The 23,317-nt window shown below is 41.6% G+C and overlaps 1 protein-coding gene across 1 annotated transcript in view; it reads left to right on the forward strand.

The window, feature by feature from the left end:
- The window catches only part of dnah3 (dynein axonemal heavy chain 3), a 42,883-nt gene that overhangs the window by 14,147 nt on the left and 5,419 nt on the right, over nucleotides 1-23,317 (forward strand). The window contains exons 23-59 of the mRNA XM_047383271.1: nucleotides 77-256; nucleotides 332-468; nucleotides 593-794; nucleotides 881-973; nucleotides 2,116-2,226; nucleotides 3,936-4,050; nucleotides 4,126-4,324; nucleotides 4,473-4,581; nucleotides 4,665-4,778; nucleotides 10,754-10,930; nucleotides 11,004-11,095; nucleotides 11,171-11,390; nucleotides 11,461-11,595; nucleotides 11,670-11,781; nucleotides 11,884-12,125; nucleotides 12,208-12,308; nucleotides 12,505-12,610; nucleotides 12,739-12,868; nucleotides 12,950-13,186; nucleotides 13,274-13,377; nucleotides 14,513-14,807; nucleotides 14,895-15,074; nucleotides 15,158-15,281; nucleotides 15,685-15,841; nucleotides 15,917-16,060; nucleotides 16,150-16,816; nucleotides 16,893-17,058; nucleotides 17,144-17,360; nucleotides 17,812-17,994; nucleotides 18,079-18,277; nucleotides 18,419-18,932; nucleotides 19,020-20,647; nucleotides 20,731-20,956; nucleotides 21,038-21,282; nucleotides 21,417-21,533; nucleotides 22,373-22,530; nucleotides 22,766-22,933. Coding sequence (XP_047239227.1) covers nucleotides 77-256; nucleotides 332-468; nucleotides 593-794; nucleotides 881-973; nucleotides 2,116-2,226; nucleotides 3,936-4,050; nucleotides 4,126-4,324; nucleotides 4,473-4,581; nucleotides 4,665-4,778; nucleotides 10,754-10,930; nucleotides 11,004-11,095; nucleotides 11,171-11,390; nucleotides 11,461-11,595; nucleotides 11,670-11,781; nucleotides 11,884-12,125; nucleotides 12,208-12,308; nucleotides 12,505-12,610; nucleotides 12,739-12,868; nucleotides 12,950-13,186; nucleotides 13,274-13,377; nucleotides 14,513-14,807; nucleotides 14,895-15,074; nucleotides 15,158-15,281; nucleotides 15,685-15,841; nucleotides 15,917-16,060; nucleotides 16,150-16,816; nucleotides 16,893-17,058; nucleotides 17,144-17,360; nucleotides 17,812-17,994; nucleotides 18,079-18,277; nucleotides 18,419-18,932; nucleotides 19,020-20,647; nucleotides 20,731-20,956; nucleotides 21,038-21,282; nucleotides 21,417-21,533; nucleotides 22,373-22,530; nucleotides 22,766-22,933 — 8,304 coding nt within the window. The remainder of the gene's footprint in view (nucleotides 1-76; nucleotides 257-331; nucleotides 469-592; nucleotides 795-880; nucleotides 974-2,115; nucleotides 2,227-3,935; nucleotides 4,051-4,125; nucleotides 4,325-4,472; nucleotides 4,582-4,664; nucleotides 4,779-10,753; nucleotides 10,931-11,003; nucleotides 11,096-11,170; nucleotides 11,391-11,460; nucleotides 11,596-11,669; nucleotides 11,782-11,883; nucleotides 12,126-12,207; nucleotides 12,309-12,504; nucleotides 12,611-12,738; nucleotides 12,869-12,949; nucleotides 13,187-13,273; nucleotides 13,378-14,512; nucleotides 14,808-14,894; nucleotides 15,075-15,157; nucleotides 15,282-15,684; nucleotides 15,842-15,916; nucleotides 16,061-16,149; nucleotides 16,817-16,892; nucleotides 17,059-17,143; nucleotides 17,361-17,811; nucleotides 17,995-18,078; nucleotides 18,278-18,418; nucleotides 18,933-19,019; nucleotides 20,648-20,730; nucleotides 20,957-21,037; nucleotides 21,283-21,416; nucleotides 21,534-22,372; nucleotides 22,531-22,765; nucleotides 22,934-23,317) is intronic.

Genomic DNA, 23,317 nt, shown 5'->3' on the forward strand with positions numbered 1-23,317 from the left:
GTTGTATTAAGATATATTGTTGTTTATATGGTTTGTTTCTGTTTAATATTCCATCTGTTTAACATTTTTTTGTTAGACATGGGAGGAGAAGCTACTAAGTATGCAGGACATCCTGGATGCTATGCTGAAGTGTCAGGCTACATGGCTCTATCTCGAACCCATCTTCAGCTCGGAGGACATTATCGCCCAGATGCCCGAGGAAGGCCGCAAGTTTGCTATTGTGGACTGCTACTGGAAGAACATCATTGCTGAAGCTGTAAGAAATTTGCAACACACGGCTTATCGTTTCTAACTTGTCCCAGTAACTTTGTGTTGCCTTGCATTTGATAAGCTTAAGGATACACGAGTCCTGGTGGCAACAGGCCAGCGCAACATGCTGGAGCAGCTGCAGGAGTCCAATGATCATCTGGATGAGATTCAAAAAGGCCTCAATACCTACTTAGAAAAGAAGAGGCTATTTTTCCCAAGGTTTTGGCTTCATACCATTGCTCCTTTCTCAATTTGACAGCTACCACCAAAGGGAAAAGGTGTCAATAATCTCCTTCAATGTGGTTGAGTTAGTTTGCTTTTTTCCTCCTTGTGTTGTTTTCAGATTCTTCTTTCTCTCAAACGACGAGCTGCTGGAAATTCTGTCACAAACCAAAGATCCCCTGTGTGTACAACCCCATCTGAAGAAGTGCTTTGAGGGCATAGCAAAACTAGAGTTTACTGAGGAACTGGAGATCACTGGCATGGTCAGCTCTGAGAAGGAGACTGTGCCTTTCACGGAAAAGATTTATCCAGCCCAAGCAAAGGTATAGAATCTTTCCTTGGGATGATCCTCACAGAAAATAATATTGTGCATTAATTTATGTTGGGACATGTGACTGTTACTTTTTAGGGTATGGTTGAGAAGTGGCTGCTGGAGGTAGAGAGTCTAATGCTGAAGAGTGTTCGACATGTCATCCATCAAGGAGTGATTGAGTATGCAGAGGTACTGTATCTATGAATATAACTCTTTATCTTGCATATTTAATGTAAGCTGTGGTGTGTCATTGTGTCGTAAGAGCTGAGATTTACTGCTCTATTTATGCTCTAACCCTCACCTGTTGTCATGAGATAAGAATAATGACCAAAAGAACGGCGAAATTAACTGGCTCTATATTGTGTCTGGGCTTAGCCTCAGAGCTAGGGTGAGGAGCTCTGCCATCTGGGGGGAGGTCAAAGTAGAGTCACTGCTCCTCCACATTGAAAGGAGTCAGTAAGGTGATTTAGGCATCTGACTGAGATACTTCCTTAGCCTGTTAAAGTGTCTCTGGAGAGTGTCTGGGTTTGTCTCCTGAATGTATCATCTCCATGACTCAATTTATGATAAGGGGAAGACAATGGATGGGTGAAAAATGTAAGCTGTAATGATGTCAAAACTACATGAAATCTCTAAAATCTTCATAAATCAGTCAGTTTCAAAACATCACATAAAGAATCTCAAGAATGACTACTTTTCCTTTCCAGGGATTTCTCTATATTACAGTAAAACAAATCATAAGGAGATTTGATTAATTTAAATCAATGCAAAATTATATTCATCAGTAAAATTTGATTGAGCTGATAACCAAGATCACCCATAATTTAGTTTATTATTAAACAACCAAAATCTATTTACTGCTGATGCCATCAACTCTTTTCCTGATCTAAGATAGAGCTTTTTATGACAAGCCATTTCTCATTTACATAAGCATTCTGTTCCTGGGTGCAGTAGTCATGTGAGAGTTTACCGACCGATCAGACGCAGGCTTGGAGAAAATAGACTCCCTGTGTTTTCATATATGCTGGCTGCTGCATGAATAAGAGCTTGATTTGATTAAAGCTATGATTCTATGAGACCATTTGAAGTAACTTGTAAAAAAGACAATTCTGGAGGTTCAAGTTCACATTCAGGCTGTGTGCTTCACTACAAAAAAAAAAAGAAATTCTAATAAAACCTCAGTCATGAATAAGTTTAAAGTATTTGAACCAAACTTTATATATATTGTTTGAAAAAGTACTGGATTTTAGGGAGAGAAAAATGCTGCTAATTCATCAGTTTGTATCATATTAACATTTAACTTTATGGAATAAAGTTTTTTTGTCCTGTAGGTGCCCCGTAAGAAGTGGGTGCTGCAATGGCCCGGCCAAGTTGTCATTTGTGCCTCGTCCATCTTTTGGACCAGTGAAGTGTGTGAGGCCATCCAATCCAATTCTCTGCCGGTCAGTTATTTTCAATCATTTACACCCGTGGACAAAATTGTTGGTACCCCTCGGTTAATGAAAGAAAAACCCACAATGGTCACAGAAATAACTTGAATCTGACAAAGGTAATAATGAATAAACATTTTATGAAAATGAACAAATGAAAGTCAGACATTGCTTTTCAAACATGCTTCAACAGAATTATTAAAAAAAATAAACTCATGAAACAGGCCTGGACAAAAATGATGGTAACTTAACTTAATGTTTTGTTGCACAACCTTTTGAGGCAATCACTGCAATCAAACGATTCCTATAACTGTCAATGAGACTTCTGCACCACTCAGCAGGTATTCTGGCCCACTCCTCATGAGCAAACTGCTCCAATTGTCTCAGGTTTGAAGGGTGCCTTTTCCAGACGGCATGTTTCAGCTCCTTCCAAAGATGCTCAATAGGATTTAGGTCAGGGTTCATAGAGGCCACTTCAGAATAGTCCAATGTTTTCCTCTTAGCCATTCTTGGGTGTTTTTAGCTGTGTGTTTTAGGTCATTATCCTGTTGCAAGACCCATGACCTGCGACTGGGACCAAGCTTTCTGACACTTTCTGACGCACACAGAATCCCTTGATAGTCTTGAGATTTCATTATACCCTGCACAGATTCAAGACACCCTGTGCCAGATGCAGCAAAGCAGCTCCAGAACATAACAGAGCCTCCTCCATGTTTCACAGCAGGGACAGTTCTATTCTTCATATGCTTCATTTTTTCCATCTGTGAACATAGAGTTGATGTGACTTGTCAAAAGGTTCAGTTTTTGTCTCATCTGTCCATAGGACATTCTCCCAGAAGCTTTGTGGCTTGTCAACATGTAGTTTGGCAAATTCCAGTCTGGCTTTTTATGATTTGTTTTCAACAATGGTCTCCTTGGTCGTCTCCCACTAAGTCCACTTTGTCTAAAACAACATCTGATGGTGCGATCTGACACTGATGTTCCTTGAGCTTGAAGTTCACCTTTAATTTCTTTAGAAGTTTTTCTGGGCTCTTTTGTTACCGTTCATATTATCCATCTCTTTGTTTTGTCATCAATTTTCCTCCTGCGGCCACGTCCAGGGAGGTTGGCTACAGTCCCATGGATCTTAAATTTCTGAATAATATGTGCAACTGTAGTCACAGGAACATGAAGCTGCTTGGAGATGGTCTTATAACCTTTACCTTTAACATGCTTGTTTATAATTTTCTTTCTAATTTCCTGAGACAACTCTTTCCTTCACTTCCTCTGGTCCATGTTGAGTGTGGTACACACCATGTCACCAAACAGCACAGTGACGACCTGTAGCCCTATATATAGGCCCACTGACTGATTACAAGAATGTAGACACCTGTGATGCTAATTAATGGACACACCTTGATTTAACGTCCCTTTGGTCCCATTATTTTCAGGGGTACCCTCATTTTTGTCCAGGCCTGTGTCATGACTTTATTTTTTTAAATAATTATGTTGAAGCATGTTTGAAAAGCCATGTCTGACTTTCATTTGTTCATTTTCATAGAATTTCTATTCATTATTATCATTGTCAGATTCAAGTTATTTCTGTGACCTTTGTGGGCTTTTCTTTCATTAACCAAGGGGTACCAACAATTTTGTCCACATGTGTATCCACAGCTTTTCCATAGAAGCTTTATGTAGTTATTATGCTATTGTCTCATGTGCTGGGATTCTATATTCCAAAGGCGTATGTGGAGAAGTGCAATGCTCAGATTGCTGACATTGTGGAGCTGGTGCGAGGAAAGCTGCCAGGAGGAGCTAGAATGACCCTTGGTGCTCTGACTGTCATTGATGTTCATGGTAGTTCCTAAAACAAATAAAAGCAACCTCATATGTTCTTTTTGTAGTAAATCACATAGCTGTTATTTTTTCTAGCGCGGGATGTTGTAGCTAAACTGGCAAAGGATAGTATCTCCTCCTTGAATGATTTTGCATGGATTTCTCAGCTGCGTTACTTCTGGGAAGGAGGAGAAGTGATGGTGCGCATGATTACCACATGTCGGAAATATGGCTATGAATATCTGGGTAACTCTCCACGTCTGGTTATCACACCACTAACTGATCGCTGTTACAGGTAAGTTTCAGTGAATCAAAGTCTGGTCCTTAATTAAACATAAAGAAATGTACATTGTATTGCATTACATATTACTGGCCTTCAACCTTTAGGTTGATTTGAAGTGTTTTTATTAGAAAATGTAAATTTGTCATGTTATATTCTTCAGGACACTTATGGGGGCTTTGAAACTGAATTTAGGTGGAGCTCCTGAAGGTCCTGCAGGAACTGGCAAGACTGAAACCACGAAGGATCTAGCAAAAGCTTTGGCTAAACAGGTATAAAGTAATTAGAACAGTTCAGCAGTTATGGACATTTTATATAGAAACGAACACTGATGTCAAGTATTTTACATATATAGTGCGTGGTGTTCAACTGCTCTGATGGTCTGGACTATAAAGCTATGAGTAAATTCTTCAAAGGACTTGCTCAGTCTGGCGCCTGGGCCTGCTTTGATGAGTTTAATCGTATTGAGGTATGTTCAGGTTGTTTTACATGTAGTGTGTATCAGTTTACCTTAATGAACCAAACACCCATCTTATCTGGCTTGCTTGTCAAACTTTTACAGATTATTTTCATTCACATTTTCTTGTAAAGCCATTTTACAACAGCTACGGACGTTTTAAAGTTTTTACATCAATTCAACCTGTTTATATTCATGTTAGAACAACAAACTTCAATTTATTTTTGTGTAATTTTATGTAATGAAGCAAAAGAAAATGGTACATGATTGAGAAGTGAAAGGAAAATGATAGATTTTACAAATAAAATCATTGTATTCAGCACCCATGAGCCAATATTTTGCAGTATTCCTGTTCTGTTACAACACTTTCCAGGAATTACAACTAGGGTATTTATCCACCAGGTTTTCTTATAAAGAGACTAATATTTCCCTTTTGCACAATAGCTCAACCTAAGACAGATTGAACAAAGAGTGTATTTTTCAAGGTCTCTTCAGTCGTAGCTCTGCTGGAAGATGAACCTCCACCCCAGTCACAAGTCTAACAGATTTTCTTCCAGGCTTACCCAGAATTTATATCCTGCTATCTTTCCATCAACCCTCATCAGCTTCCCTGTCTCTGCTGCAGGAAAACATTCCCACAGCATGATGCTACTACCACCATGTTTCACCATGGAAGGCTTACATCTATTGCTAGTTTTTAACCACACACAAAAAACTCAATTTCTGACTTGTCTTATGAAAGCACCAATAGCTTGCCTCTGACTCTTCAATAAAGGCCAGATTTGTGGAGTGCACAAGGTCTGGATCATGGTGAAACATGATGGTGGTAGTATTTTTGTAGGTATGCCATTGTACCATACATTTTTCAGAGGAAAGAGTGAACAGTGTTTTATGAGATGTGTAAAGTTTGGGATTGAGTTTCATAGCCTTACCCTGTTTAAAACCACTCCCCACTTTATCTCTAACCTGTCTGGATTCTTCCTTGATCTTTGTGAGGCAATTTACTTACTAGTGCTCTCTAATGAACTGCTGAGGCCTTCACCAAACAGATGGATTAAATTATACACAGGTAGACTTTTTTCACTAAAACTAAAGTTTTGATTGCAATTAGTTACACTGGATTTTATCTAAGGGTGTGACAGTAATAAAAGTGGTACAAAGTTTTCAGATTTTCTCTTAAAATTTCTATTTAAATCTTGTATCACTTTCTTTTCACCTAAATTGGTGAGGTGAGAAAATCTGAGATTTAAGAGGGATTCAAATGTTTGCAAGGCGCTTTCTAAAAATTAAATAAAACCTTGCTACACCGTTTTAATGTTGGAAAAGCTAAGATGGTCTGTGCTGCTGCATCCCTTTTTACAATTGCAGTTCCCTCATGTAGGACTGTATTCTATTCGTTTCATTGGATGACCATTTTGTCTGTTTCTGTTTTGTAAGGTTTTTAAGTTAATTTTGAATTCATGTGTATTTTTTCTATATTCTTGTATATTTTGTCTGTAAGCGTAGACCTTCAGATCTGCTTTGACAATTTGTCAGGTCAGGCTTATATCGGTTTCTGAAATGATTTACCTGTCCACAGAACGGTTAGAACTGACACAAAAAAGCAAAATGGATTGCTTTTAGCATCCAGACAATCAATCAGCAAACCTTTTGTAAAGTTAATGCCAAAAGCTTTAAAGATTCCTCTTTAAAGTCCTAATGTCATATTGTTTAAGGCCGACTTGACCCACATGCAGAAAAACACGATTAAACAGAGAAACGTTTAAGAAAACTTTATTTTCAGGCTCAGGTGCAGGAAACAGAAGTAGCAGAGAGACTGCAAGGGAAAACAGACGCAGGTAAGAACCACTACTGAAATTCTCAAATATACTCTATAGAGAAAGCTTACATTGGGTAGGGTTAAGTCCGCCAGGGAGAGAGGTTGTGATCCTGGTGAGCGGCGGGCTATGCAACACTGCCGTAGCAGGTGAGTCCTGAGAGTTATGGTGGAGGGTGGACAGGGTTCGCTTGAAGCTGTGAGGACAACGTCAGATCTGGCTGCCAGCGGAACAAAACAAGAATCCAGAGTCCTTAAAAACTGTTGGTAAGTTCTTTCTGAAATCTCTCATGAACGAGGCTTGATCAACCTGAGACAAAAACAAACATTAGTCAAGGTACAAAAACAGAATCTTCTCAGAGAAACAACTCCATGAATTGGCCAGGTTAAATACCACGAAGAGGCAAAACAATCAGGCGTCGAAGTACTGGCTCGCCTCCTTCTTATAGTCCTCCAGATGATGACACTCATGCGAAACACCTGACCACCCAGAACTCAGCTCCTAACGCCCCTACTGGTGGAAGAGGGTTAGTAGCAGGCAAAAATGACCAGGATCTGACACCACCTCCCCCTCAACGACCGCCTCCGGGCGGTCCAGACGAACTGGCCTGGGACGACCAGAAGTCCTGAATCAGTCTAGAGTCCAGGATGAAAGACCGGGGAACCCAGAGGTGATCCTCGGGACCGTAACCCTCCCGATCCACTAAGAACTGCCATGGAACTGGACTGGACAGGCTTAATCTGAGATACATGGAACACAGGATGGACCCGGAAACTAGGGGGCAAACGTAGACGTACAGATGAATGATTAACCACAGAATCAATAACATAAGGACCGATGAATCTGGGAAATAGCTTCCGGGACAGAGACTTGAGCGGAACAGTCCGTGTAGATAACCACACCTGCTGACCCGGGCGATAGGCCGGAGCGGGGATCCGTCGTCTGTCGGCGTAGTGCTTGTTGGCTGCAGCAGACCGCTGCAATGCCTTGGTGGTAACCGCCCAGATCCGTCTGCATCGCCGGACGTGCTGTCGTACAGAGGTAACAGCAATCTCCTTTTCATCCAAAGGAAACAGGGGCGGTTGAAACCCCAGCGAGACCTCAAATGGGGAAAAACCAGTGGCAGTGGACACATGTGAATTGTGTGAGTATTCAATCCAGGGCAAGTGGTCGCTCCAGTCAGTGGGACTGGAAAATGCCGCGCAGCGTAGAGCTGCCTCCATCTCTTGATTCAGTCTCTCTACCTGGCCATTGGTTTGCGGGTGGTGACTGGAAGTTAGAGAAACATTGGTCCCCAACGCTGCACAGAACTCCTTCCACACCTGGGCGGTGAACTGAGGCCCCCGATCAGACAGCACGTCCTGGGGATCCCATGCAAACGGAACACGTGTTTGACCATAAGCTTGGCAGTCTGGAAAGTGGATGGTAATTTTCTGAGGTGTACAAGATGGCAGGCATTAGAAAATCTGTCCACTATAGTCATGATAATTGTCATACCGTGAGAGTTTGGAAGACCAGTGACAAAATCCACGGCGATGTGTGACCAAGGTCGAGGAGGAACATCCAGTGGTTGCAGAAGGCCAGCAGGCGGCCGATTGGATGTCTTATTACGAGCACAGGTTCTACAAGCAGAGACATAGTCCTTAACGTCCCGGTGTAGAGTGGGCCACCAGAAGTGTCTGGTTATAGCGGCGATGGTCCGACTAGCTCCCGGGTGGACGGCAAACCTTGAAGCGTGAAACCAGGTAATGAGCCGGGACCGAACGGCACTGGGAACATACATCCAATTAGGTGGTCCAGATCCTGGTCCCGGGTCAGCAAGGAGGGCCTGCCGCACGCTGTCCTCAATCTCCCAGGTCACGGCTCCAAAAGTGCAGCTAGGAGGCAGGATAGGCGCACCTAGATTCTCCGTCTCACTAGAGGAAAACTGTCGTGACAAGGCATCTGGCTTAGTGTTTCTGGTACCAGGTCTGTAAGAGATCAATAGATTAAAGCGAGAAAAGAATAAAGACCAACGTAATTGTCTGGAATTTAACCGTCTTGCTGACTGGATGTAAGACAAATTTCTGTGGTCTGTCCAGACCAGCACTGGATGTTCAGCGCCCTCCAACCAGTGCCGCCACTCCTCCAGGGCGAGCTTAATAGCCAGGAGCTCTCTGTCACCCACATCATAGTTCCTCTCCGCCGCAGTTAAGCGACGGGAGAAAAAGGCACACGGATGGAGTATTGCGTCGAGGTCCTGGCGTTGGGAGAGCACCGCTCCCACCCCGGTGTCCGAAGCGTCCACCTCCAGAACAAACTGCTTTGCTGAATCAGGATGAACGAGCACTGGTGCCTGGGTGAACCTGGTCTTCAAAGCACTGAATGCATTGTCTGCTTCCGGAGTCCAGATGAACGGCACCTTGGATGACGTCAGGCCTGTGAGGGGACTGGCCGTCTGGCTGTAGTTCAGAATAAACTTCCTATAAAAATTGAAAAAAAAAAAGATTCCTGAGGCCTTTAAAACTCCCAGCCTGGTTCATCACTCAAAACCCCAATCATGGGTAAGACTGCCGACCTGACTGCTGTCCAGAAGGCCACTATTGACACCCTCAAGCAAGAGGGTAAGACACAGAAAGAAATTTCTGAACGAATAGGCTGTTCCCAGAGTGCTGTATCAAGACACCTCAGTGGGAAGTCTGTGGGAAGAAAAAAGTGTGGCAGAAAACGCTGCACAACGAGAAGAGGTGACCGGACCCTGAGGAAGATTGTGGAGAAGGGCCGATTCCAGACCTTGGGGGACTTGCGGAAGCAGTGGACTGAGTCTGGAGTAGAAACATCCAGAGCCACCGTGCACAGGCGTGTGCAGGAAATGGGCTACAGGTGCCGCATTCCCCAGGTCAAGCCACTTTTGAACCAGAAACAGCGGCAGAAGCCCCTGACCTGGGCTACAGAGAAGCAGCACTGGACTGTTGCTCAGTGGTCCAAAGTACTTTTTTCGGATGAAAGCAAATTCTGCATGTCATTCGGAAATCAAGGTGCCAGAGTCTGGAGGAAAACTGGGGTGAAGGAAATGCCAAAATGCCAGAAGTCCAGTGTCAAGTACCCACAGTCAGTGATGGTCTGGGGTGCCGTGTCAGCTGCTGGTGTTGGTCCACTGTGTTTTATCAAGGGCAGGGTCAATGCAGCTAGCTATCAGGAGATTTTGGAGCACTTCATGCTTCCATCTGCTGAAAAGCTTTATGGAGATGAAGATTTCATTTTTCAGCACGACCTGGCTCTCTAGGAAAAAACCGCTCAGCGCGGTCCGCCTCCTTCTTATAGTCCTCCAGATGATGACACTCATGCGAAACACCTGACCACCCAGAACTCAGCTCCTAACGCCCCTACTGGTGGAAGAGGGTTAGTAGCAGGCAAAAATGACCAGGATCTGACACCTAATGCCTTTTACAATTAAGGTTTAATGGTTTTATTTGTTACTGGTCCCTTTTAATTGTCTGAAATATTATGTTAATCTATTTAATATAATAATCTTCTTAATATTTATTAATATTTATGTTGCGGGGGGCTGGTGCTTATCTCCAGCATTCATTGGGCAAGAGGCGGAGTACACCCTGGTAAGGTCGGCAGTCCATTAAACCTTTTGTTATTTTTTATTTAAGATAAATTTCCCAAGTGGGTCGTTTAAGGGGGTCCTACCTGAAGAAATATACTGCATTATTTATAGATATGTTTTCATTATTTTAAGATTATGTGGAAAATCAAAATATGTTTGCATTAATGAAAAACAGACGCAAGTGTGGCGAAAGCTTTCCCTGACGAGGCTGCTAACAATTCCAAGTGCAGCTCAGTGAAAAAGATATTTAAATCGGCAATATGTGATTATTCTGCCCTTCTTGCAAAGTTGTTCTGGAAATGTAAAGCACCGTCACGAAGTGTCCAGGAACTTACACATGGGCATTTTTAAATTGGTCTGTGAAAAGGTAAAGTCAACGTTTTTTTAAAACACACTTGGTCCATGCAAGACAATATGAAGGGTTTTCAGGATGCTGCCATATGCAGCTTCACAATTAGATGTATATTTCCCACATTTTGCTCTTTTACAGCAACACCTACAGATTTGAACATTACAATAAGTTTGCATTTGCCTCTATAGAATTAGTCCAGTGACAATGTGTGTTGGTGTTACAGGTGGAGGTTCTCTCTGTGGTGGCCCAGCAGGTGCTGTGTATACAGCAGGCTATTGCCAAGAATCTGAAGACATTCGTATTTGAGGGAACTGAGCTGTCCCTCAATCCAACCTGTTCAGTCTTTATTACCATGAATCCTGGTTACGCCGGCAGGGCTGAGCTCCCTGACAACCTAAAGGTAGACGTCAGGTCAAACTTTTCAATATAGTTTATGAAGAACTCTGTAATTACCTGCCTGGTTTGTCTTGTAGGCTCTTTTCCGTACAGTTGCTATGATGGTGCCAGACTATGGTCTCATTGGAGAGATCTCACTGTACTCAATGGGGTTCATTGAGTCTCGCAGGTATAATGCAAGATGTAGTAAATGCATTATGAGTTGGTTTAAAGCACAAACTTTTCATTTCAATTTCACTGGCAGTCTTGCACAGAAGATCGTGGCCACCTACCGACTGTGCTCTGAGCAGCTATCCTCCCAGTACCACTATGACTACGGTATGCGAGCTGTGAAGACTGTGCTGACTGCAGCGGGAAATCTAAAGCTGAAATACCCACAGGAGAATGAGAGTGTGCTGTTACTTAGGGCGCTAATGGATGTCAACATGGCAAAGTTTTTGGCACAGGATGTGCCGCTGTTTCAGGTACATGACTTTATACCATTTCCACATACTGCTCAGCTGTGTGTTTGTTCTCAATAACGTATGCCTACAGGGTATTATCTCGGATTTATTTCCTGGAGTTGTCCTCCCAAAACCAGATTATGATCTCCTTTTCAAAGCACTTGATGACAATATTGCAAAGCTTAACCTCCAGCCTGTCCCGTGGTTCGTTGGCAAAATAATTCAGGTATTAGGTTTTAATAATAGTATTTTAGCAAAATATAATTGATCTACTAATTTAGATTATCTGTTTTTATTTAGATTTATGAGATGATGTTGGTACGCCATGGCTTTATGATAGTGGGAGACCCTCTTGGAGGGAAGACCTCTGCCTATAAAGTTCTTGCTGCTGCCCTTGGAGACCTCTGTGAAGGTTGCTATAAGAGTTTAAAATGTGCCAGTGCATTTTAAAGTTTTTCTTGCCACTTGTAAATGATCGTCTGATTTTTTATGGTCTCAAATCGTCCTCATTTAGAAAAGCTGATGGAGGAGTTTGCAGTGAACTACTGCATCATCAACCCCAAGGCTATTACAATGGGCCAGCTGTATGGCTGCTTTGATCCAGTTAGCCACGAGTGGTCTGATGGTGTTCTGGCCTCCACCTTCAGGAATCAGTCAATTTCCACCTCAGAAGACCGTCAGTGGATCATTTTTGATGGTCCAATTGACGCGGTCTGGATTGAGAACATGAACACTGTGTTGGATGACAATAAGAAGGTACTGCACTTCATGAACTTTCTCCTGGTACCTACAGCCTCACACAGTGTTTGTAAAGGTATTTTTCTCTACCCTGCATTAGCTTTGTCTGATGAGCGGCGAGATCATTCAGATGAGTCCCAAAATGAGCCTAATCTTTGAACCTGCAGACCTGGAGCAAGCCTCTCCGGCAACTGTGAGTAGGTAAGCAGCTAAGACACAGGCGGCAGTACTCTTACATGTGCAAACTTTCTGCTTATACAAAACAAATGTGTCCTGTCTAAGGTAGATATTGCACCAAGCAATCCTTAGATTGATAAATAGTCTTAAATAGGCTAAGACATGATCACTTTCACAACACAAGCTAAACAATGTTTTCTCTGTAACTTTTCCTCGGCAGGTGTGGTATGATCTACATGGAGCCTCAGCAGCTTGGATGGTCTCCTCTAAGAGATTCTTACGTGAACACATTGCCTAAAAGCCTGGGTGTTGAACACATAGAGCTGGTTAGAATACCGATGCTGTGTATTTTATTAATGTCCTGATGGGCTTATTGAAAGCACTTAAAATATATTGCTTCTATGAAGTCTTAAAATATATATTGCATCTTCTCATTTAATATTTTTCTTCAAAGATCACGGACCTGTTTGATTGGTTAGTTCAGCCCTGTTTGGACTTCATAGATAAGGAGTGTCACTTTATGGTGCCGACATCTCCAATTCACTTGGCCTACAGTTTAATGAAGCTGTACACTTGTCTGATGGGTTAGTGAGAACACAATTTAGTAGATAAATGAATGTTGTTTAACTAGCCAACATGTTTATTTAAGCATATCTGTCTGTCAGATGAAGTAACGGCGTCAGAAACCAATGATGCAATGAACATGTCCAGTGAGCAGATAACCATCTGGCTGCAGGGTCTGTTCCTTTTTGCCCTTGTTTGGTCACTGGGAGGTACCATCACTGGAGACAGTCGTAAGAAGTTTGACATCTTCTTCCGCAACATGGTAACGGGCATGGATGATGAGCACCCTCACCCGAAAAGCATTAAATTAAAAAAGAACAACATCTTCCCAGAGCGAGGTCACAACATATCAAACTTAATTTTGCATATAACAATCAATCAAATGCCTGCTTATTTTATGCCAACACCACTCAATTACTTTGCAGGGACTGTCTATGACTACTACTTCCATAAGGATGGATATGGACAGTGGAACTCCTGGACTGATTCGATCACTAAAGAAGAGAACATCATCCCAGCTGGAACCAAAGTCAGCATGTCCATGTGTTTACTGTTCTGTGCCTGCTCCACCTGTGATATCTTTATTTTTGTAGTTTCAGTCTTCTTACCATAAGTCAAACAACATCCTTTATTCAGAAATCAAATTTTAATACCTATAATCATAATCCACTGCCTATAAACTTGGTAAGACTCTGTTCCTCTTCTCTGTATTGTATCTCTGTCAAAATACATTCCTTTCCTCTGGTTAAGTTCCAGAACCCCTCAAAACAACTATAATTACAAGAATCCTATCCATATTGGAAAAAACAGTACCTATACAGGTTCACATTCATCTGACCAATAACATGAACAATTTCAGTCTGGTTTTCATCCATTTCACAACACAAAAACAGCTCTGGAGAAAATCATGAATCAGCTTTTAATGACAGAAGATTCTGGACTTCTGTGTATTCTAATTCCTACTGACCTGACTGCAGCTTTTGAAACTCTCACGTCATACACTTCTTAATCATCTAGCTTCTCTTGGTTTTATTATTACAGTTCTCTCCTGGTTTATATTTGATAGATAGATAGATAGATAGATAGATAGATAGATAGATAGATAGATAGATAGATAGATAGATAGATAGATAGATAGATAGATAGATAGATAGATAGATAGATAGATAGATAGATAGATAGATAGATAGATAGATAGATATAGATAGATAGATAGATAGATAGATAGATAGATAGATAGATAGATAGATAGATAGATAGATAGATCTATACATATAGATATATAGTATATATAGAGCCATATCCATTATGCTCAAATAAAGAGCCATCAGTCCAAACCTCATTCAGAACGGGTGTGCCACAGGGCTCTGTCCTAGCTCATTCCTACCGTAGCACTAAAATATATGACTTACCCAACAAATATCTTCGTAAGCTTCAATTGGCCCAGAACGCTGCTGTCTGTATCATCTATAGAAGTCCCTCCATTCAGCAAATTACACATGTCTTGAACATCCTTTCTTGGCTCAATTTCCTTATCAAATTTAAAATTCAACATTTAAAGTTTAAAGCCTATAAAATGTATTGTTGTTTTTTTATTATTAATATTATTATCATGTCAAGCAGATTACAGGTATTGCTCCTGTAAAACAGTTTTTCTTCACCAGGTATCAGACCTGATCATCCCTACCATAGAGACGGCACGTCAACTGTTTTTTCTGCGCACCTACCTGGCACATGAAGTACCCATGCTGTTTGTGGGACCCACAGGCACTGGCAAATCAGTCATCAACAAAAACTTTCTGGTGAAGCTGCCCAATGAGCAGTATACACCAAACTGCATTAATTTCTCAGCCCGCACATCCGCTAACCAGACCCAGGACATCATCATGGCGAAGCTGGACCGAAGGAGAAAGGGTGTATTTGGACCTCCCATGGGAAAGAAGTCTGTAGTCTTTGTTGGTAAGGATGCTAGCACCTGCAAAACCTCTCAGTGCTGTTGTGGTATTTTTTATAGAGATATTGATTGTTTTCCCCTCCTGTCCAAAGATGACTTAAATATGCCAGCTAAGGAAAAATATGGTGCCCAGCCTCCCATTGAGCTGTTGAGACAATGGCTTGATCACCACCACTGGTATGACAAGAAAGACACATCTAGTCTGAACATAGTGGATGTGCTGTTTATTTCTGCAATGGGGCCTCCCGGTGGTGGGAAGAATGACATTACAGGTACGTTGACAAAAAGATTACCTGTTCTGCATTGATACCGGCATCAGTCAGAAGAGTCAATAACACTATGTTTGAAATGCCAGGACGTTTTACCCGACACTTGAATATCATCTCAATTGATTCCTTTGACGATGAAACGCTAACTAAGATATTCAGTTCCATTGTTGATTGGCACTTCAGCAAGGGGTTTGATGCGTCTTTCTTCAGGTAACTTTTTGTATTTGAGGATGTTAGAAATAATACTTAAATTATTGAAAATAAGAACTTACAGTGCCTTTCAAAGGTATTCAAAATGAGCTTTTTGACCTTTTGTCACTAACCCCACAAACTTCATTGTATTTTAACAGGGATTTTATGTGTTAGGCTAACTAACAGACTGTGCAGCTTCTCCAGATTTACAATTGACCTCTTTTAGCTGCTTCTCTGATTAATACTAATTTGAAAACCATGTATCAGTTTTCTTCCACATTACAGTTATGCAATACTTTGTGGGGCATGTCACATGAAATAAAATAAAAAACATTGAAGTTTGGGGTCTTCTTGTGATGAATTGGAAAATGTTCAAGTGGTACGTGAATACTTTGCAAAGTGCTGCATTGTCCTATCCCAGACTTGGCAAGATCATGGTCCAGGCCACCATGAGCGTCTATAAGGCCACTATTGACAGCTTTCTCCCGACCCCATCAAAGTCCCATTACATTTTCAACCTGCGAGACTTCTCTCGGGTTATACGAGGTGTTCTTCTGGCTCCACCCACACACATGCAGGTAAGATAGATAACACATAAGGGTATCTGTTATGTCCCTCCTTCATTTGTGTCACTGGATGCACACTTTTTTCAGGATGGAGAAAAACTTATCCGGTTGTGGATTCATGAAATCTACCGTGTTTTCTATGACCGACTTATTGACAGTGCAGACAAGGAGACGTTTTTTACCATCGTCAAAGAGAAAACTTCTAACTTCTTTAAGATGAATTTGGAAAAAGTAACTCAGTGAGCACTATACAAAAAATCCCCAGCCCTACAACTGCAGCTTTTTCATTTAAATGTTACTCTATTCTATTTTTTTTTCAGCTCCTATGCCACCTGAGCCAAGATGGCACAGTGATAGATGAAAACATCCGTAGCTTGTTTTTTGGTGACTATGCCAAGCCTGATTCTGACACTAAGGCCTATGATGAAATCACAGATTTACATTCTTTGCAAGAAGTGATGGAATTCTACCTGGAAGAGTACAACAGCTGTAGCAAGGCTCCCATGTCCCTCGTGATGTTTAAGTTTGCTATTGAGCACATCTCACGCATCTGCCGTGTGCTCAGACAAGACAATGGCCACCTTCTGCTTGTTGGTATTGGTGGCTCTGGCCGCCAAAGCACCACTAAACTGGGCACATTCATCAGTGATTATGTGCCTTTCCAGATCGAGTTGACCAAAAATTACAGCATGTTAGACTGGCGTGATGATCTCAAACGGATAATGCTAAAAGCAGGCATAGAAAGAAAGAGTCTTGTCTTTCTATTTAATGACAGCCAAATTACAGATGAAGCCATGCTAGAAGACATTGACATGCTACTCAATACTGGTGATGTGCCAAACATTTTTGCAGCCGATGAACGTGCAGACATCATCGATAAAGCACAGGGTATTGCACGGATGGAAGGCAAAAAAATTGATGCAACACCACTCTCGGTGTACAACTACTTCATTGACCAAGTAAAGGCCAACCTTCACATTGTGCTTGGTAGGTACCTTTATATGTCAGTTTTAAATTCGGATTTGACTGACTAGTTATAATTGGGAATTTATTGTTTTCATAGCCATGAGTCCCATCGGAGATGCATTTAGGAACCGTCTAAGGATGTTCCCCTCTCTCATCAACTGCTGCACTATTGATTGGTTTCATGGATGGCCCAGTGATGCTCTGGAAATGGTAGCCCACAAGTTCCTTGAGGATGTGGAAATGGAAAGTGACATCAGACTGGAGTAAGAGGATAAAACATTATGGGAAAAATTGTTTACTGAATTTTTAGTGCGTGAAGTTTGCTGTGATGTTCTCTTTGTTACTAAGGGTTGTAGAGATGTGCAAGACCTTCCAGACAAGTGTCAGGGAGATGTCTCAGGTTTATTTCTCCAGATTAAGGAGACACAACTATGTCACACCCACCTCCTACCTCGAACTTATTCTTACCTTTAAGAATTTGCTGAAGGTTAAGAGGAATGAGGTGAACACTGCAAGAAACCGTTATATTATTGGTCTCCAGAAGCTGGAATTTGCAGCATCTCAGGTAATCAACTCAATGACAAGAAGAATAAGAATAATCGATGTATTTATTTGAAAGGAGTTAAACCAACAATACTGTGTAAACAAGACAAAAAACATATAAAAGATTTAGCACATACACAAAGGTAGAAAATTGTTCACAGATTTGATTTTGTAGTGCGTTACTTTTTTAGTTTTTAAACATACTACTTTTAATCCGATATTTAATGATAGATGAGATAAAGTCGGTCATCTGCTTGATTCAGGGCTAATGTGAGAATTAAACATTGTTCTTAGTCACGTTTTTCCAAATTAAAAAATCACTCTGCCTACAATTGACCATTAGCATTTGCACAGACATCTGGTAAATTAATTAATTAATAATTAATTCATACATACACATAGGAAAAGGCTGGTTCAAAAATAGAGCCTCGTAGGACCCCTACAGTGTCCCTTATGATACTGTATATTATTAGGTTTCAGTGATGCAGCAGGAGTTGACAGCTTTGCAGCCAGAGCTCATTCAGACTTCAGCTGAGACGGACAAAATGGTGATCAAGATAGAAGCGGAAACAGTAGAGGCTGATGCTAAGAAAGACATTGTTTCTACTGATGAGAAAGTGGCTAATAAAGCAGCAGCTGCAGCCAAAGCTATTAAGGTATACATCTATTTGTAACAATAATCTGATGTAAAGCTATTCTAGTGTTTATATACATTTATAAATTTTACGGCTTTCTTCCAGGATGAATGTGAGGGAGATCTCGCGGAGGCATTGCCTGCTCTGAATGCTGCACTTGCAGCCCTAGACACTTTGAAACCAGCTGACATCACAGTTGTTAAGTCCATGCAGAATCCACCAGGGCCAATAAAACTGGTGATGGAATCCATCTGTGTTATGATGGGCATCAAACCTGAAAGAAAACCTGATCCTAGTGGCTCAGGTAAGATCACATTCTAGGGCAATGTCCTATGTTTTGTTTTTTAGAAAGAATAGGCCTCCTGTTAACAAATTCCATAGTTTTACAACATTCATTATAATGACTAAGTATATAGCTTAATTGGTATAAATAACTATGCTGCAGGTAAGATGATTGAGGATTTCTGGGGTCCATCTAAGAAACTTCTTGCAGATCTAAAGTTTCTGGAAAACCTAAAGACATATGACAAAGACAATATCCCTGTTCCATTCATCAAGAAAATCAGAGAAAAATTTATTGACCACCCTGACTTCCAGCCTTCTGTTATCAAAAATGTGTCATCAGCTTGTGAGGGTCTCTGTAAATGGGTACGAGCAATGGAAGTGTATGAGCGTGTAAACAGGATTGTTGCCCCCAAAAAGGAGAGACTGAAGCTGGCTGAGAATGAACTGGCTGTACAGATGGACATGCTAGCTGTGAAAAGGGCTGAACTGAAAACAGTTGAGGATCGATTGCAAAGCCTGAATGATGAATTGGCTGCAATGATTGATAAAAAGAAAGATCTTGAAGACAACATTGAACTGTGCTCTCAGAAGCTTATCAGGGCAGAGAAACTGATCGGAGGGCTGGGTGGTGAGAAAGATCGGTGGATAGAGGCCGCAAGACAACTGGGTATGAGGTAAATACAATTATAAATACACTGCATGCTTGTTTACATTGCTAGCTGTAGTGATTCCACCCCCCTGCTCTTGTTTTTCACTGACAGATACACTAGTCTGACAGGTGACATTCTCCTCTCTTCTGGAACTGTTTCTTATCTTGGGGCTTTTACGGTGGATTACCGTAAAAACTGTCAAGAACAGTGGCACAAACTGTGCCAAGAAAAGAAAATCCCTTGCTCTGAGAACTTCACCCTCACCAGCACTTTGGGTAACCAGGTTGCTATCAGGGCCTGGCAGATTGCTGGACTGCCAGTGGATTCTTTCTCCACAGACAACAGCATTATTGTGTTCAACTCTCGCCGATGGCCCTTGATGATCGATCCTCAGGGTCAAGCCAACAAGTGGGTCAAAAACATGGAGAAGGCCAACAAGCTTGCAGTCATCAAACAGTCAGATGGAAACTATGTGAGAATCTTGGAGAACTGTATCCAGTTTGGAAAGCCAGTTCTCATGGAACACGTTGGAGAAGAGTTGGATCCAGTTCTGGAGCCTGTTTTGCTGAAGCAGACCTTCAAACAGCAGGGGGTGGAGTACATGAAAGTTGGAGAGAATATTGTGGAATATTCTCCAGACTTTTTGTTCTACATGACCACTGTGCTGAGGAACCCTCATTATCTTCCTGAGGTAGCTGTAAAGGTCTGCCTGCTTAACTTTATGATCACTCCACAGGGTTTACAGGACCAGCTTTTAGGACTTGTGGCTGCAAAAGAGAAACCAGAGCTAGAGGAAAAGAAAAACCAGCTCATTTTGGAGAGCGCTGCCAACATCAAGCAGCTAAAAGAAATTGAAGATCAGATCTTAGAAGTCCTCTCCTCTTCCAAGGGCAACATCCTGGAAGATGAGACCGCCCTTAAGATCCTCTCGTCCTCCAAAATACTTTCGGAGGAGATTTCTGAGAAGCAACAAGTTGCCAGCATCACTGAGAAAGAGATTGACAACACCCGCATGGGCTACCGTCCCGTAGCTGAGCACTCTGCCATTCTATTTTTTTGCATCTCAGAAATGGCCAACATCGAACCCATGTACCAGTACTCTCTGACATGGTTTCTCAGTCTATACCAGCATTCCATATCCGAGAGTCCAAAAAGCAATGCTGTGTCTGAAAGAATAAACAATATTGTTGAGCACTTTACACTCTGCATCTACAATAATGTCTGCCGCTCACTTTTTGAAAAGGACAAGTTGCTTTTTTCCCTGCTGCTCACAGTAGGCATCCTGCAAGGCAAGGGCCAAGTCGATGATGAAGTGTGGCGTTTCCTCCTAACTGGTGGCATTGCCTTGGATAACCCTCTTCCCAATCCTGCCTCTGAGTGGCTGTCCGACAAATCTTGGTCAGAGATTGTCATGGCCTCGAAACTTCCAAATCTAAATAAGTTTTTCAGTCATGTTAGAGAAAACATTCCCGAATGGAAGCATCTTTATGATTCAGCAAAACCCCATGAGGATCAGCTGCCTGAACAATGGGATAGGTTAGCGGGATTAAATCGAATGGTGATAATCAGGTGCTTCAGACCAGATAAACTGGTTCCGGCTGTGCAGAATTTTATAGAGCAGAACATGGGACAGGCTTACATCGAGCCACCCACCTTCGACCTGGCAGGGAGTTACAAGGACTCAAACTGCTGCTCTCCTCTCATTTTTGTGTTGTCGCCAGGATCTGACCCGACTGCAGGTAACACTAGGTCAAAGTTGTGATATATATTAGAGTGATACAGTTTTGGATGCAGACGCTTACATGTTGGGTTGCTTCTATAGTACTGTTGAAGTTTGCTGATGACCTGGAAATGAGGGGTAGCAAGATCCAGACCATTTCCCTTGGTCAAGGACAAGGACCCATTGCAGCTCAGATGATTGACAAAGCCATAAAGGAAGGCACTTGGGTGGTACTGCAAAACTGCCACCTGGCCACCAGTTGGATGCCCACTTTGGAAAGGATCTGTGAGGAAGTCATCACCCCAGAGAACACACACCCAAACTTTAGGTACATTAACTCTCTGCACTGTGGAGTATTTCTTTTTGACCCCTATATCTCTAAAAAACGTCTAATGTATTCTGTTCTCAGGCTGTGGTTAACCAGCTATCCGTCGGACAAGTTCCCAGTTAGCATCTTGCAGAATGGGCTGAAGATGACTAATGAACCTCCTAAAGGAATTAGAGCCAACATGCTGCGCTCCTACCTCAGTCACCCCATCTCGGACCCCGAGTTCTTCAGCAGCTCCAAAAAACAGACTATTTGGCAGAAGCTCTTGTTTGGTCTCACTTTCTTCCATGCTCTGGTTCAGGAAAGGAGAAACTTTGGCCCCCTGGGTGAGAAATAAACTAAACAGTTATTTTTACTAGTTTAGACATACTTTTCATCTGTTCAATAATTTCTTTCTAGTTGTAGGTATTTTCACAGCTGATGAATTATTAGATTTGTTGTTTGTTCCTCCCCTGTTTAGGGTGGAATATTCCCTATGAGTTTAACGAGTCAGACTTGCGAATTAGCATCAGACAGATCCAGATGTTCTTGGATGAATATGATGAAGTTCCCCTGGAGGCGCTGACATATCTTACAGGTCAGTTTCACATTGGTTTACTTAGCAGGGCAACAATTCAACTCAACCAAACTGGCAGAGAAATTGAATTCTGAGAATGAGGGTAATCCCTGCACTTTTATGAAGCATGGCTTTTGGAAATATTTTACAAACAAAAATCTGAAAATTGTGACCTGGCTTTGTTTTCAGCCACACACATATATATACCTCCGCACCCCGAATCAAACATTTGTAGAACTATATGTTTAACTGCAACTGCTGCCGCCCGATATTTCTACCTGTGTTGAACATATAATTATTTTTTTTTACCATTTCTCATTGCAAAATATCTCAATCTCAGTGAGATTGGGTGGAGGTTAACATCGGTTGTCAAGTTTGACCCCAGACACTATTTTGTATTTACGTCTGGACTTTGGCAATTCAAGCACATTAAAGTGCATTGATCTAAAACATTCCATTGTAGCCCTGACTCTATGTTGAAGGCCATCATGCTAGAAGATGAAACTCTGCATCAGTCTCATGTCATTTGCAGCCTCTATCAGGTTTCCATGGAGGATAACCCATTATTTAGGTCCATCCATCTTTCCATCATCTCTGACCAGCATCCCCACATCATTTTGCTATCACCCACTGTGGGTAAAAGAAATGCTCTACTTTGTGTTGGTCTATCACATAAAATATCTAATATCACAAAATATGGAAATATTTCAGATGTAAGAAAACCTTCAAGGAACAGTATTTTGTATTTGTGTTTTTTTTTTCAACACAAAGCACCTCATGCTATATTTTTTCTTATTTAAAAAACAGTGTGTAATGACTGGGCTCTTTATAAACAAGTGGGATTACATTTTGTTTTTCAGGTGAGTGTAACTATGGCGGCAGGGTGACTGATGATAAAGACAGACGTCTGCTGCTGTCCCTCCTGTCCACCTTCTACAGTTGGGAGCTGATTGAGCAGGACTGCTACCACCTGTGTGAGGGAGATGTGTATTATGTTCCAGCTCATGGGCCCTATCAGGTACTGCCAGAGTTCACACATGTGTTGCTAATTAATATTTTAATGCAAGAGTAGGGTATCCAGTATGATGAAGATTGATGCTACCTGGAATAAATGTTTCTTTGTTAATTTTGGCCACAATAGATAGCGCTGAAAGAAACAGTCAAAAAACACAACAGTTTTGCTGCCGTGGCAAAGGACTAAATGACAACCTTGATCTGTAAAGAAGAAAAAAAACATGTTTTTCTTTTTCCAGTCGTATGTAAACTACATTCGAAGTCTGCCAATTTGTGCTGATCCATGCGTATTTGGACTTCATAGCAATGCTGACATTACCAAAGACAATCAAGAGACTAATCAGCTCCTGGAAGGAATACTTCTGACTCTGCCTAGGCAGTCTGGTGGTGGGGCCAAGTCACCACAGGTTTGCAATATGTTTCTAAATATGATCACATAGTTTATGTGGTATACATCCTTAAAAACAAACTGTGGGAAATTGCTAAATACACAAAACAAGCAGCAAAATAAGGATATCAAAGATCAGCATGCTGAAATTAGAGACAACAATCCCACAGCAAAGTCTGGCAGTAGTTGTAGCATCATGTGTTTATTTAGAACCTGGATTGACAGAATATTGACCATAGAGGAAGAATAGATGTGGAAAAAGAAGTGAACTGGATCAAAACATAAAAGAGCATCTACACTAAAGGAATAGTTCAGAATTTTTTTATTTCGCTTCTTTTAAAAGGTTATAGGTAGTTAAGTTAGTGGATAACCCCTTATTTAGTATAAATACAGATTAGTTGCT

The sequence above is a fragment of the Girardinichthys multiradiatus genome, chromosome 13 (assembly GCF_021462225.1).
Source record: "Girardinichthys multiradiatus isolate DD_20200921_A chromosome 13, DD_fGirMul_XY1, whole genome shotgun sequence".
In the NCBI taxonomy this organism is placed as follows: domain Eukaryota; kingdom Metazoa; phylum Chordata; class Actinopteri; order Cyprinodontiformes; family Goodeidae; genus Girardinichthys; species Girardinichthys multiradiatus.